Below are 14,259 nucleotides of genomic sequence, written 5' to 3' on the forward strand. Positions count from 1 at the left end.
GAGAGGAACCCCAACCCCGACATCAGCCCTGGGTTCCCACCCCCCACCCACCCAGGCTCAGGACAGGGGATGCTGAGCTCAGAGGCAGAGGGGTGAGAAAGGAAAGGAGGCGAGAGGAGCAGAGAGGTGAGGACAGAAACAGCTTTATTCAGCAGAAACTGCAGCAGAGGCCCGGGGCGGCCTCCATCCAGGGTGCTGGAGAAGTAGGATCAGAGAGAGACAAGGAGAAGGGGTGGGAGGGAGAGAAGGGGAGAGACTGAGAGAGACCAAGAGAGAAGTGAGGACACACACACACAAACACACACACACACACACACACACACACACACACACACACACACAGGAGAAGGGAAAGAGACGGGCAGAAGGGTCAGAGATGGGGAGAGAGACAGAGACAGGGAGACAAAGAAATGGAAGGAAAGAAATAGGAGACATACACAGAAAGAGATGAAGAGAGATGAGAGAGATATGGGAAGACAGAGAAAAGAGAGGGATGATGGGGGAAGACAGAGAAAGAGAGAAGGACAGGGGCAGAGTTAGGAATGGGATGGGGAGAAATGGAGAGAGGGAGGGTTGGAGATGGGAAGAGACTGAAAGACAGTTAGGGAGATGAGAGGGAGAGAGATGGCGACAGAGAGAGAGGAGGAGAGCCAGAGAGCCGGAGAGAGAGGGGCAGCGCTGTGCGGGCGGGCGCGGGGAGTCAGGAAGGAGCGCGGCCCCTCTCACCTGGCATCGCCGACGGTCGCCCCCCTGGGCCCAGCCGGGTGATTTAAGGGGCACCTCGGGGGCGGGGCTGCACCCCCCCACCGCCTTATCTGGCCAGACCCGGGCTCTGCGAGCTAAATCTGGCCTCAGCTGTCGGCACCCGGGGGGCACGGGACAGCTGTCACCTCCCTCTGCACCTGCCGCGTGACCGCGGCCTCCCCCTCCTCCCCTCCTGCAATCAGGCGGGCTCTGAGAGACCCCCGTGGGTCTGCCTGGGGCGCCCCCAAAGGATCACCGGGGATCCTCAGGGGCCTCCCACCACCTGAAGCTCTGGGAGCAGCCTGGCTGGGCGCCGTGACTCAGGCTTGTGAGAAGTGGGGGCAGGTGGGGACCAGCAAGGCTGCCCTGGCAGGGCTGCACCCACTGTAAGGGGCAAACAGTAAGTGCTCAGTCTGTGCGCTGGCCTGGCCTGCTGGTGCTCCAGCTTGTGCAGAGCAGCAGGGGTTAGCGTCTTGGGGGGGTGGTTGCTGGGAGCAGGAGGAGGGAGGCTGCCAGGACCCCCACACCCCCCTCCCCAGGTCCCACCCTCGCCCTGTGTCTCCTGCTCCGAATCCGACCATATTAGGCCACAGCTGAGAAGGCACCTGGGGAGGCCACTCAGGCCCAGGAATAGAAACACTCAGGAGCCCCGCCAGGCTGTCTGGGGCCGGATGAGACAGGCGACAGGCACAGGGCTAGGAGGGGGCCCCAGAAGCTGAGAGTGACGTGGAGAAACAGAGAGAAACCCCCAGAAAGAGAGCCCGAGAGAGGGGCGCAACGGGAGGGACAGACGGAGTCAGAGCCTGGGGCTGGACCGCAGCATTTCCCCTCATGTGCTGCTTGACTCTTCGCTTTACTTATTTATTTACTGGCTGCACTGCATGGCTTGTGGGATCTTAATTCTCAGACCAGGGATCAAACTCGGGCCTGGCAGTGGAAGCATGGAGTCCTAACCACTGGACCACCAGGGAAGTCCCTGACTTTTCACTTTATAAGTTGCCTTTTTTTAAAAGAGAACTTTGTGTATGTACATATGTATGTATGTATGTATTATTTTTTGGCTGCCTTGGGCTTCCCTTGCTGCACACGGGCTTTCTCTAGTTGTGGCATTGCAGTGTACAGGCTTCTCAGTGTGGTGGCTTCTCTTGTTGCGGAGCACGGGCTGTAGGCACACAGGCTCCAGTAGTTGCAGCACACAGGCTCAATAGTGGTGGCGCACAGGCTTAGTTGCTCCGCGGCGTGTGGGATCTTCCCGGCCCAGGGATCAAACCCGTGTCCCCGGCTTTGGCAGGCGGATTCTTAACCACTGTGCCACCAGGGAAGTCCGCAAGTTGCTTTTGACCTCTGAAGTCTGGGGAACCAGAGCCCACCAAGCCCAGGCCCCCCCATCACCACAGGTCAGTGCGTCCTGCCAGCACCTGCTGCCCACCTTCTCTTCCGTGTCCCCCTGAGATGAATTCAATATCGGGATGGAGTGCAGCCTGAGGTGGGGTTGGGGACATACCCTGAGCTGGGACCCTGCCCACAGCCTCCTTTTGTCTCTGGGTCCCCCATTTCTGTTGGCACCTAATGGGGGCCCCTGGTGACCCCTAAAGCCGTCTCCTGAGTCCCTGACCCTGGTCCTCCTCCCCTGATGTCACCCAGCCTGTCATGCCCCTTACGTCCCACTGAGCTCAGTGTGTCTCCCACACCCATTGCTCCTCCCAGGGTCCCATCTGTTGGGGTGGCCCCATTGTCCCCAGGTCCCAGGGCCAGACCCCAGGTACCTCTTTCCCTGCCCCTTTCACCCCCAGAGTCTGCCATGCCCAGGGTGGTCTGACTCTCTTGTCACTTGCACTCTGCCCCCAGGGTCCTGGCTCAGGCCTCATCCTCTCCCATCAGCCTCCTCCTGGGCCTCCCAGCCTCCAGCCTGCCCCTATGTGGCCCCAGAGGGGTCTTTCTGCACCCAGGACTAACCTGCCCCACTCCTCGCCCCTCCCCCCCCACAACAGCCCCGTGCATTGCCCTGGACCAGGTCCAGCCCCTCAGCTGCTCTTGGAGGCGCTGTGGGCCGTGGACCTGTCAGGATCCACTCTTATCTCTTATCGCCTCCTCAAACAGCGACTGGAGAAATCGTGTCCCTCAACATTCCGGGTCTCAATCTGGGCTGTTTCTAATTCTGGAATGGCCTCTCCCTCCCCTCCCACTGGCTCCCTGGAGAGCCCCTCTCAGCCTTCTAGAGCCAGCCCCCCCAGGACACCCCACCTTCCTATGGCCCCCACTTTGTCCCATGGGACCCCTGTTAAAACCCCCCACCACTGGGACTGGGGATCTTTACACCCATCCCCTTGTGTCTTCCTCCCAGCCTGAGAGCTGGGGAGGGCAAGCATCTGGCTGCAAAGGCCAGACCCCGAGGGACAGGGGGCTCTGGGGGAAGGGTATGGGACAGGAAGGGGTGCTGCTCAGGGGACACTGTGGAGAGAAGACACCCAATGGGAGCCTGTCCTTCCTCTGCTCAAATCCCACCAGGTACCATCTTCCCCCTCTGTCACCTCTCCGCCCTCTCTCTCTCCCTTGCTCCCTCAGCTCCAGCCACATGGGCCTGCCTCAGGGCCTTTGCACTGGCTGTTCTCTACCTGGAATGCTTTTCCTGCAGACCTCCCCGTGCCTCCCTCCCTCCCCTTCTTCCAGTCTTTGCTCAAACACCTCAGCGACACCTTCCGCGGGCTTTCTCTAGTTGTGGAGAGTGGGGTCTACTCTTCATTGTGGTGCTCGGGCTTCTCAGTGCGGTGGCTTCTCTTGTTGCAGAGCTTCTCTGGGCACGTGGTTCAATAGTTGTGGCTCATGGACTCTAGAGCACAGGCTCAATAATTGTGGTGCACAGGCTTAGTTGCTCAGTGGCATGTGGCATCTTCTCGGCCCAGGGATGGAATGCGTGTCCCCTGCATTGGCAGGCGGATTCTTAACCACTGCGCCACCAGGGAAGCCCCTGCCCTGAGGAATTCTAATGCTGTGTTTCTCTCCCCAGGCTGCTCCCCTTCTAACAAACGCAGTGGCTTATAACAACACACATTGATTCTCTTACAGTTCTGGAGGTCAGAAGTCCGAAATGAGTCTCACTGGGTTAGAGTCAAGGTGTGGGCAGGGCTGGTTCCTTCTCCGGGTGTTGGTGGGGGGGGATCTGTTTCCTTGTGTGTTTCAGCTCCTACAAGCTGCCTGCCTTTCCTGGCTTGTGACCTCCTCTTGTTTTCAAAGCCCCCCCACCGCCCCGCCCCTCATGTAGCATCTCTCGGATGCTTCTCCCTTGATCTTGTCTCAGATTCTCCTTTCCTGCCTCCTTCCCTTTTTTTTGGCTGCACTGAGCGGCCTGCGGGATCTTAGTTCCCCCACCAGGGATCTTGGAGTCTTAACCCCGGGACCACCAGGGAAGTCCCGTGCCTGCTTCACTTTTAAGGGCCCTCAGGATTACATGGGGCCAACTCAGACAATGCAGGATAATGTCCCATTTTTAAGGCCATCAGATCAGCAACCTTCGTTCCCCTTTGCCATGCCTCTGTACATATTCGCAGGGTCCAGGGATGAGGACGTGGACATCTTTTGGGGCCATGACTGCAGCTGGTAGACGAATTGAGAGTCGAGAAGTGAAGCCTCGCCTTATCCTTGGGGTTTATCTCCCTAAACACTCTGGGCTGCACCTATTTGTTCACTTCTGGTCTCTCCCCGGCACCTCGAGAGGGTAGGGATTTGCACTGTTTTCTCCTGTGTCCCCACCCCCCCACCCCCGAATGAGGAAACGGAGGCCCCGAGAGGTGAGTGACTTGCAGGAGGTGGCCAAGCGGGGAGGTGGCAGAGAGTCCGGATCCTGGCCAGGCCCACCCGGGCCTCTCTGAGACACCAGCGTAACTGCAGGAAAGGGGTCCCCAGCGAGAGGAGGGAGAGGCTGGGAGCAAATCATCAGGTTTACTGAGGCAGCAGTGGCATGTAGGGTGGGGGAGGGGTGCAGGGAAGGGGCTGGGGCCTCCACTGGGTCCACAAGGTGCAGGGCCTGGTCCTTCCCTGGCACTCGGGAGCCAGATGTGGAGGCGCGGGGTCTACCCCATGCAGGTGGGCGGGCGGGCGGCCGTGATCCCCTCCTCCTCGGGGTCAGTCTGTCCGCAGCCAGGAGCCCTTCTCCTCCACCTCCTTGGTCACCACCAGCAGCACCTCGCACAGGCCCTGAGCCAGCACGGCTGCCAGGAAGGCCCTGGGTGGAGATATGGGGAGACTGAGGCCTGGGGGCGGGGAGCCAGCGTTGCCTCCTGGGGAGGGGAGGGTCTGGCGCCAGGCCCCAGAGTCACTGTCCCCCCCCCTCACCTGACGCCATCCTCGTCGCCCAGGACCTCGGGCGCCCGCAGCTTGGAGTCCAGGTTGTAGTAGACGCCGTCCACCTGGCGCAGGGCCACCCAGTGCCGCCGGCGCAGCGGCAGGGACAGCAGCCCCAGTGACACGGGCGAGGGCAGGTTCAGGATCAGCCCCAGCACCTGTGGCAGCGCCAGCTGGGACAGGGGCCTGTGCCGCGGGGCAGGGATGCCATGGTCAGGGCCCAGCCCTCCTCGTGCGCCTGCCAGCCCGACCTCGCTGGGTGTGTGGGGCCCAGGCTGGCGACGGCCTGGCTGCCGGAGCTCACCCAGGGACTCTTCTCCACGGGCACACCCTTGGCTTCCTTCCACTCCCCTGCTCCCCCACCCCCACACTCCCAGCCAGCCACCCACCCAGCCACCAACGCGCCCTTCACCACCCACCGTCCGCCTGTCCATTCATTAGCTATCCATATGCACCCACCTACCCATCCATCCAAGCCCCCAGCCACCACCCACCCAGCAACTCCACCACCCACCTCACTCCTGAAGCACCTACCGCTGATTCTACGCCTTATCCACCCATTATCCACCACCCACCCACCCACCCAGCCGACCAAGCCTCCCAGCCATCTAACAATCACCCGCCATCCAGCTGCCCATCGATACGTCACCCAGTTATCATCCACGCACTGATGCAATCAACCAGCAGCCAGCCAGCAGCCCAACAACTTCTCCACCATCCACCCAACTCTTCATCCATTCTTTCCATCCACTCATCCATTCATCCACTCATCCATCCACCCATCCATCCATCCATCCATCCATCCATCCATCCATCCATCCATTCAACCATACATCCATCCACCCACCCGCCTCTTCCTCCCTCCCGCCTGTCCACCCATCCCCTCCTGCTTCATCCGACACTGACCACCATCACACCGCACCCACGGCACCCAGCTCAGCACACGTGAGGTGGCGCTTTGGGTCGTACCTCCTTCTGTCCCACCACACGGCGGCCAGGCCCTGCCCCTGCAAGGCGGCCATGATCACGTTGACATCATAGTTGCCGGTGCCCAGGAGGCTGCGGTGGGGGTTCAGCCGGGAGTCTGGGGCCAACCTGGTAGGGAGGTGGTCAGGGCCTCCTGAGTTGGGGGTCCCTGGAAAGGCCTCCCCCTCCCCCACAAAGCCAAAGAGTCCCAGGGTCTGCGAGTCACCTAGCCTTGGGATGCTTCCCTCTCTTCAACCCCTGTGACTCATCAGCTTGAAGCCCTGTTCCTCCTGCCCCCCGACTCTCTCTGCCCTGGCCTCGAGGACACGGGCCCTGTCCCCCGCCCACATCTCTCTGCTCAGGCCTTGCCCTCCTCCACCTGGACTCTCACCCAGCTTCAAATCTCCCCCCTCCTGGGAGCCCTTGCTACACCCAGCGCTGCCTCTGCTTCGCCCCTGCTCCCAGCCCTCCCTGGCATGATTTGGCCCTGGCTGGCCGCCTGGTTTCAGGCCCGTCCCACCCTTTGTAGCCACCTGTTCCCAATCACATCTCCCATACTCCTGCCCCCAGCCTTTCCTCCAGCTGTCCCCAGCCCAGGAGGCCCACCCGCAGCCACTTATGTCTTTGGGTTCTGCCTCCTCTGGACAATGACACCTTTGTTCTGTCTCTGGTCCTTTGGTGGACAGGGGAGGGGGAGGGGCGGGAGAGGGGAAAGTTGTGTATTCTTTTTCTGTGTATCTGTTTCCCTGGCTTCCCTCAGGGCAGGGCTCACAGCAGACTCATCTCTGGGGCTCCAGCCTGGCCTTGCTGTGAAAGAGTTGATTGACCCCTGTTTTGAATGACAGAGGAGATGAATACATTCTAAAATAACCAGTCTGAGGGGCTGGGACTCTGCCTGAGGATGCTGGGGTGGGCGCACAGGAAGGCCGTGAGCAAGCGACAGGGAGAAAGGGTGATCTCTGGCTGTAGGATCGTGCTGGGGACTGACTGGAGAGGAGAGACTGGAGGCTGAGGGGAGGGTCCAGGAGACGATGGGGCCAGAGCTGTGGGGGCAGAGAGGAGAGGATCAGGCAGAGAGACAACAAAGGAGTGATGTCTTGAATAGTGAGGAGGAACATTCCAGGCCGCCAAGAGGAGAAAGCTGTGCCAGGCAGAAAGAAGAGCCCGTGCAAAGGCCCAGGGGCACCATGGCGGGGCTCCAGGGACTGGAGAGGAATTTGCTGGAGGGGAGCAGTGACATATGAAGCTACGGAGATGGGTGGGATCACAGCACACAGAGTTTGGGTTATCAGACTGTGGAGCTTGGGACTTCTGCCAGGGGTGCTGGGGAGCCATGGGAGGGCTGGGAGCACAGGAGGGGCAGGGTCAGCGCAGGAGCTCCGTGTAGCCTGGACTGAACCGGAAGCTGGGAGGCCAGAGGAGAGTGGGGGATGAAGGCCCAGATAAAAGGATGAGGCCTGATCTGGGGCTGAGGCCAGGGGCTGAGCAGGTGCACGAGGCAACATCTCCACCTTGAGTCCCAGAGTCCAGCCCAGGCAGGGGACCAGGCAGCAAAAAGCCCTGGGGCTCTGCCCCTGCCTTGCTCCGAGTGGGTTGCCCTGACTCTGTGAGCCCTGCTTCTCCAGGGGTGGGGTGGGTGATGGTCACCTCTTGCAGATTTCATCGGCAGCCTCCTGGCTGAAGAGCTGCTGCTGCAGGACGTTGTTGAGGGCGTGGACGGCACAGAGCTCCAGGCGTTGCCGTTCGTGGTACACGGAGGGCGGGCTTGGCTGAGCTCCTGGGGCCTGGGACATGCCGTCCTCGGCTCCTGCTTGGGGGGGGGGGGTCGGGGGAGAAGGTGCTCAGGGGCCTGGGGTCTGGAAGCTCAACCTGCCAGCAGGCCCTGGGGGCACCGTCCTTGAGTGGGGGCTCAGGTAGCCTGAGGGGCCACTGGGCCACTGACTCTGCTCTGCTGGTACTCTCCTGGCAACAGAATACTTGCATCCCCTATTTCTAGGAAAAAAGCTCTCTCTAGGGCTCACTTAGCAACAGAGGACCACTCCCACCACATCCCAAAGTGAAAGGGTCCCTATGGTAGTCACCTAGCAACAGAGAGCCCCCCTCCCCGGTCCCTAGGTAACAGGCTTCCTCTTTGGTTACCTAGCAACAGAGGACCCCCCACCCCACTAGGTAACCAGTCTCGCCTCTGGTTACTTAGCAATAGAGGAAGCCTCCTCCCCTGTCTCTAGGTAACAGGGTCTCTTCTGGTCGCCTGGCAACAGAAGACTCCCCTCCCCTGTCACTAACCAACAGAGTTCTCTCCTCCCGTCACCTGGCAACAGGGCCCCCTCCCCGGACACCGAGTAACAGAGCCCTTTCCCCGACCCGTACCCCAACCGCGGCGCTCACGCGTTGCCTGGCAACGCCCCTCACCCCGCCTGCCTCTCTGTTCCCCCGAACCGGGGGCTCCCGCATCCCCCTGGGCAGCGGCTCTGGGCTCCGAGAACAGGGCGGGCAGCCGCGCTGACTGAGCAGGCGGGAAGGACTACAGCTTCCGGCGGCCCCCGCGAGCCGGACTACGACTCCCGGCGACCCTCGCGAGAGCGCTTGCTCCGCACGGAACTTCCGGGCACCGTGGCCCGGAAGTCCGCTCTCGCCCCGAGAACGCGGAACTACAACTTCCGTCGGCCCCTGCGGTGAGTCCCGGGAATGTGCCCTGAGGCGGCCCTCTCTTTCGCACACTTCCACGCCCCCCTGCTCCTCGAAAGATGCTGGGAAATGTAGTGAGTAGGTTCTCGCGATAGTTTTCAGGGGTGTTGCTCCCCTGTATGCCCTCTGCCTGTGGTGGCGTCGTGCCTGGTGTGAAAACAAAGCGTGACATCAAAGAAGGCAAACAAGTGATCAGACACCAGACCACTCAGGGAGAAGAGCCTCCAGTATTTACTGAGACAGGAGGGAGGTGTGGGGACACTGAGGCCAGGGCAGCAGCGGGACGGTGGTGGTGGTGGGAGGTAAATAATGAGATGAGGATGTCCCCTTGGGAAGGAGGACGCTTCTCAGCAGAGATGGATCCCCGGCTTGGAGGGGAGCTGGCAGCAGCCTGCGGGGGAGATACGGGGAATGAAAGGCTGAGACAGAGAGATGAGGAGTGACAGACACCTGGAAGAAGGGACAGACCAAGGTGGGGATGGAGGAAGACCTAGAGGGAGGGACTGAGACCTAGAGGGGGGCAGAAACCCAGAGAGAGGAACCAAATCCCAGAGACACAGCGACAGAGACCTGGGGGGTGGGCAGAGACTCACATGCTAGAGTCCCAGAGAGAGGGGGACACAGAGGTTCAGAGAGAGGAGACTTGGGCAGAGATAGAGGTCTATAGAGATTCAGTGTCGTGGAGTAGAAGGTTAAGGAGACTCAGAAATAAAGATCAATCGATAGAGACAGAATCGGAATTGCAGACTCAGGGAGCCTGAGACCCAAGCTCTGCAGAGCACAAGAGCCCAGGGCTTGGGGAGAGGGGCCGCTAGCGCGGGGGAGAAGTCTGGCCGCACCCAGGAGGCTGTGCCAGAAAGTGGTGACAGTGGCAGAGCCGGTGACAGCGCCTGGCTGGGCGGGGTTCTCTCTGTGGGTGTGCACAGCAAAGCTTCGGCCTGTGGGGCCTGGGGGTCCGCTCAGCTCCACATCCACCACATGCATGTCCTTGAGGCTGGGGCAAGCAGGGTGGTCAGTCTGGCTGGCCTGGCCGCAGACCAGACCCCCGCTCAGCTTCACTCACCTGAAATCGGCCACAAGCACCCCAATCACTCGGTCGAAGCCCAGGCTGCGGGCGGCCAGGGCAGCGGCTGCCATGGTGTTGGAGTTTCGGGGGGCAAAGGGACAGAGCCTGCGGACAGGGCCTTCATAGAGCACAGTTCGAGGCCCGGTGCAGTGCGCTGTAGCCAGGGGTCCCTCGAGCCGGAAGCCGTCGGGGTGTGTGGCCATGGTGACACGGAGGCTCTGGAAGTGAAAGCCGGGGTCTGGGGGAACTGAGGGTCTCTGTTGGCCCCCTCCAGTTCTTGGGAGCCCAGCAGGCCCTCACCTGGAGGCCCCCGGCTTCGTCCAATCGGGCGATGTCCTCAGTGCCCCAGAGGGCCCCCCGGGCCACAAACACAGCATGGCCCCAGCGATGCGAGGCCTCCAAGAGCTGCTGCTCTGTGGCCTGGTCAGCCAGAGCTGAGGGGGACCCCACCTGGCTCAGATGAAGGTGGGGAGGGGCTGAAGTCAGGGGACGGATCCCACTTTAAGGTGGGGTGATGCCAAGACAGAGGAGGCAGGGCTCACCAGGAGATTGGCATAGCGCAGGATATCTGCCCCAGATTCGTGGATTATTTTGGGATGAGCCACTTCCACCACAACGTCAGGGTGCCTGGGAGAGGGGAGAGAGGGGCGAGGGACTTGAAGAGGTATTAGGCCTCCCCCCCAGGTCCCCTGAGTCTAGGAGGCCTGTCACTCTCCACCCTGGCCTGGGAGGGGAAATGGGATGGAGGCCTGCCCTATTTCACATTTGGGCGAACCAAGGTCCAGAGAGGGTAACAGACTCGCCTGAGAACACACAGCGTCTAAGGGAGGCCAGAACAGGAGCTTCAGAGAGTCCCACGCTCTCATGGTGAGGTCACTGACCTCTCCCCAAGGGCGGCGAGATTCTGGAGCTGTAGGGAAGGGGGCACGTTCCCCACCATTCGTCCTGGGTCACGATTCCAGACAAAAACAAGTTCTAGGCCCAGTTCTGGTCCCTGAGTCAGCAAGTGGGAGACCAGGGACTGTCCTGGGGAGAGGGAAAGAGACTCAGAGAGAAGGGCACAGAGACCCAGAGAGAGAGGGACAGAGACTCAGAGAGGGAACGACAGAGGTGAGGGAGGGAGTACATTGACCCAGAGTTGGGGTACACAAAAACTCAGGTCAGGGGGCACAGAATCAGAAAGGGGAGGACAGAGACCCCGAGAGGCCGAAGCCCCGCGGTGGGGAGTAGAAGACGCTTAGGCAGACAGGGTCAGCCAGGCCACAGGTAAAGTCATATTTGAAAGGAATGTTTGTGGAGGACACAGGGGCTTTTGAGGCTCCAGAAAGGGGCCTGGGGAACAGGCCCCAGACAGTCAAGGACTCACCGAGGCGGCCGTAGCCCACGATCCCCACCTTCCTCGGGACAGGGTGGAGGGCCATGCCCTTCAGTGTGGTGGTCTGTGGTCTGAGCTCCTTGGCTGCTAACTGCTCGCCCCCACCCCCACTCCACACATGAGGTTTGGGCAGTGGCTGATCTTTGGACATTTGACCCTTGAGCTTCTCTGGAACCTTCCCGCTTCCCTGCAGTGGCCCAGAGGTAGGGGTGTGGGGGTGCCGCATGGGGGCAGGATGAGAATCCTGGGGGGGCAGTGGGCAAGATGGTTTGGGGTTCCAGGGCCCTGGGTGCCCCCCCCCAATATCCAGCCCATTCCTTCTCTGCATCACATCCTCCTTTTTTCCTGCTGATGTGGAAAATTTCCTCTGCAGTCCCCCGCCCCCCTGGCTGGCCAGGTTGTCATGGAAACTGCATCCTGCTTGGGTTGGGGGTAGAGAGGGTTGGGAGCAAGGGAGAGGAGATGGTGACGGGGGACTCTGGGCTCTGTCTGTCCGCTTGCTCCTGTGTTTCCAGTCCCCACCCTTGCAGTCACACGCCCCGCCCCCCCCCACCCCCCACCCCCATGCCTTGGCCCCTGTGTTTCTTCTCAGCATTCCTCCTCTGTGTGTTCCTACCTTGGTTCTGTCTCCATCTCAGATCTCTCTACTCCTTTCGCCTTCTCTCCACCTTTTCCCAGAGCTTCATCCCTTCAGCTCCCCACCCCGCTGCCTCCTCTGGGCTGGCTGCCATTCTGTCCCCCACCAAGCCCTCATCTCCCCCAAGGTCTGAGGGAGGCCTGGCCTGGTCATGCCTGTCTCCCCACAAGACTGCAGGAGCTGAAGTCCGGCGCCTCTTTGAACCTCCCTTCCTCCAGTCTGATCATCCTTCTTTTCACCTTGACTTCTCACCTTTTATCCTCCCTTCTTACGATGCCACCAGCCCCCCCGACCCTCCCCCCCTTATATTCTCACTCCCATACCTGTTCTCCCTCTCTCCCCACCTCCCACAGCCAAGGAGAAGCCTTCGAGGCCTGGAGAGGCCCTGAGTATGGCCCCCCCCCACCCAAATGAGCCCCAGCCACTGCGCCTCGCGGGTGCCTGGCATCGGAAATGGCGGAGGCTGCGGCAGTGTCGGCTCCCTGCCCCCAACCACCACCTGGTACCCGCTGCAGTGTTGCCATGGCAACCAGGATCTGGCCCTGAAAGAGGACAGAGAGAGCATGAAAGAGGGAGTGAGGGGGAGTCAGGCCTCTCTTGAGAGGAGAGTCCCAAGCAGACAGGCCAGACAGATAGGGCCAGGGACCCCAGACACGTCACAGCAGAGGCAGCTGCCCCAGTGATAAGGGAAGAATTAGCTTTAAGAGCCCCAGGTGGGGGAGAGATAAGACGCTGTGGGGCAGAAATAAGCAGAGAGGAGGCGCGGGGCCAGATGCATGGACCCGGTCCAGGTCCTCTCGGAGAACACAGGGCCTGGGTGGGGTCGTGGGGGCTTTCTGCCTGCCCCACCTTCAGCTGTGGACTCTAACCGGGCCTGGCTGTCCTGTGTGTGCCCTGTACACGGGCCAGCCTGGGCCGAGGGGAGAAAGGGGACTGAGACCTGCGCTGCCCTTGGGGGCACAGCCCTGTGTGTCCACAGCCACGTCTGCCCAGAGCAGTGTCCCATCCTGCTTCCATTGGCCTCTGCCTGCCTAGACAGCATGAAATGGCAGCCCCGGGGGACCCTGGCCTTCTGGAGGCTGAAATGCTGGCACCTTGGGCTCCCCCAGCCCCACCAGCATCTGCCTGCTGGCCTGGCCGACCCCTGGCCTTTGATCCCACTCGCTGGCTCTTGTCCGAGGGCTCTGCATGCGGCCCCCGCCCTCCTGAGCTACAGCGTAGTCCCCCCGCTGACTCCCTGGGCCTGGACTCTGCCTCCTGCCTCTGAGTTAACAAGACCGAAGTGCAGCGCCCTTGTGCCCTGCAGGCCCCAGCTGCACCTTGAGCACCCCTCCTGCCTGGGCCCACCCAGCTCACTCCTTCCTTCCCCTTCAACGTGACCCGCTTTCTCAGAGGCAGTGTCTTGAATGGGTTTGCAGTGGAGACAGACCCTCTCTGGTTTGGCTCTGTGATGGGCTGAATTGTATCCTCACCTCCACAACCTGTGAATGTGATCTTATTTGGAAATAGGGTCGGGCTGGAGTAGGGTGGTCCCCAATCCAATATGACTGGTGTCCTTATAAAAAGGGAAAATTTGGACACAGAGACAGACATGCACAGAGGGAAGGGGATGTGGAGACAGAAGGAAGGCCATGTGGAGATTAAGGTGACACTAGCACCAGCCAAGGAACATCTGGGGTGACCAGAAGCTGGAAGAGGCCAAGAAGGACCCTCCCCTACAGGTTTCAGAGGGAGCACAGTCCTGCCAACACCTTGACCTTGGACTCCAGAACTGTGACACTAAATTTCTGTCGTTCTAAGCCACCCAGCCTGTGATACCTTGTGACGGCAGCCCCAGGAAACAGGCCCCCTGGATTTCTGCTGTGAGGTGGGAGGTGGGGGGAGAGGACCCCAGTACATGCCTCAAAAGATGTGTAGGGAGATTAAACACAAAGGCCAGATGTGCTGGGTGACCAAGCCTCTCTCTGGGGCCTCTGAGGTGAAAGGGGAGGGGCCTAAGGCCAGGCAGAGGCGGCTGCTGCCCCGCTGAGCTTCCAGCTGGGGCCTGGAGTTTTCCATCTTCTCATTCTACTGCCCACCTATGTTCCCTTCCGTTCCTCTCTCCTCCATGCTTTGATAACCAAAATAAAAAAATAGTTTTTTGCTTTTTCCGTGTTTTTTTTTTTTTTTTTAAAGTAATTACAGAGCAGGTAGTCGTTGACGCAAACCTCCCTTCAGTATCAAAAGAGTCTGTGGGGCAGGAGAGGGCCGAGGGAGACGGTGGGTGGTGGGCTGAGGCCACCCCACCCCCGGCCAACGGGGGTCAGGGGCCAGGAGTGGACTCCCCCAGGGCAGGGCCAGGGTGTTGGGAGGCTCTGACGACGTGGCTGTCTCTTCTGTTTTGAGGGCGGAGGGATGGGAAGGGTGGGGACAGGCGTCAAACTGCAAAAAATGAACCGTAAA

At 60.7% G+C, this 14,259-nt stretch overlaps 2 protein-coding genes across 5 annotated transcripts; both read right to left on the bottom strand.

Annotated features, from left to right (window-relative positions):
- Nucleotides 1-4,674: 4,674 nt before the first annotated feature.
- JOSD2 (Josephin domain containing 2) lies at nt 4,675-8,592 on the bottom strand. 2 transcript variants are annotated; one of them, XM_057712259.1, is made up of 5 exons: nt 8,464-8,592; nt 7,699-7,858; nt 6,055-6,180; nt 5,077-5,271; nt 4,675-4,966 (listed from the first exon to the last, which is right to left on the bottom strand). In XM_057712259.1, the coding sequence occupies exons 2-5, from the start codon at nt 7,842-7,844 to the stop codon at nt 4,867-4,869; spliced, it is 567 nt and encodes a 188-aa protein (XP_057568242.1). In that variant the 5' UTR covers nt 7,845-7,858; nt 8,464-8,592; the 3' UTR covers nt 4,675-4,866. The 2 variants fall into 2 exon arrangements, with proteins under 2 accessions (XP_057568242.1, XP_057568241.1); XM_057712258.1 differs by having other exon boundaries at nt 8,422-8,557.
- Nucleotides 8,593-8,708: 116 nt separating this feature from the next.
- Nucleotides 8,709-11,295, bottom strand: ASPDH (aspartate dehydrogenase domain containing). 3 transcript variants are annotated; one of them, XM_057712641.1, is made up of 7 exons: nt 11,172-11,295; nt 10,687-10,831; nt 10,348-10,432; nt 10,106-10,255; nt 9,803-10,023; nt 9,579-9,733; nt 9,006-9,130 (listed from the first exon to the last, which is right to left on the bottom strand). In XM_057712641.1, the coding sequence occupies exons 1-7, from the start codon at nt 11,224-11,226 to the stop codon at nt 9,087-9,089; spliced, it is 855 nt and encodes a 284-aa protein (XP_057568624.1). In that variant the 5' UTR covers nt 11,227-11,295; the 3' UTR covers nt 9,006-9,086. The 3 variants fall into 3 exon arrangements, with proteins under 3 accessions (XP_057568625.1, XP_057568624.1, XP_057568627.1); XM_057712642.1 differs by lacking the exon at nt 9,579-9,733 and having other exon boundaries at nt 8,709-9,130; XM_057712644.1 differs by lacking the exon at nt 10,106-10,255.
- Between the last annotated feature and the right edge of the window lie 2,964 nt (nt 11,296-14,259).

Source organism: Hippopotamus amphibius, chromosome 16, assembly GCF_030028045.1.
Source record: "Hippopotamus amphibius kiboko isolate mHipAmp2 chromosome 16, mHipAmp2.hap2, whole genome shotgun sequence".
Lineage (NCBI taxonomy): Eukaryota > Metazoa > Chordata > Mammalia > Artiodactyla > Hippopotamidae > Hippopotamus > Hippopotamus amphibius.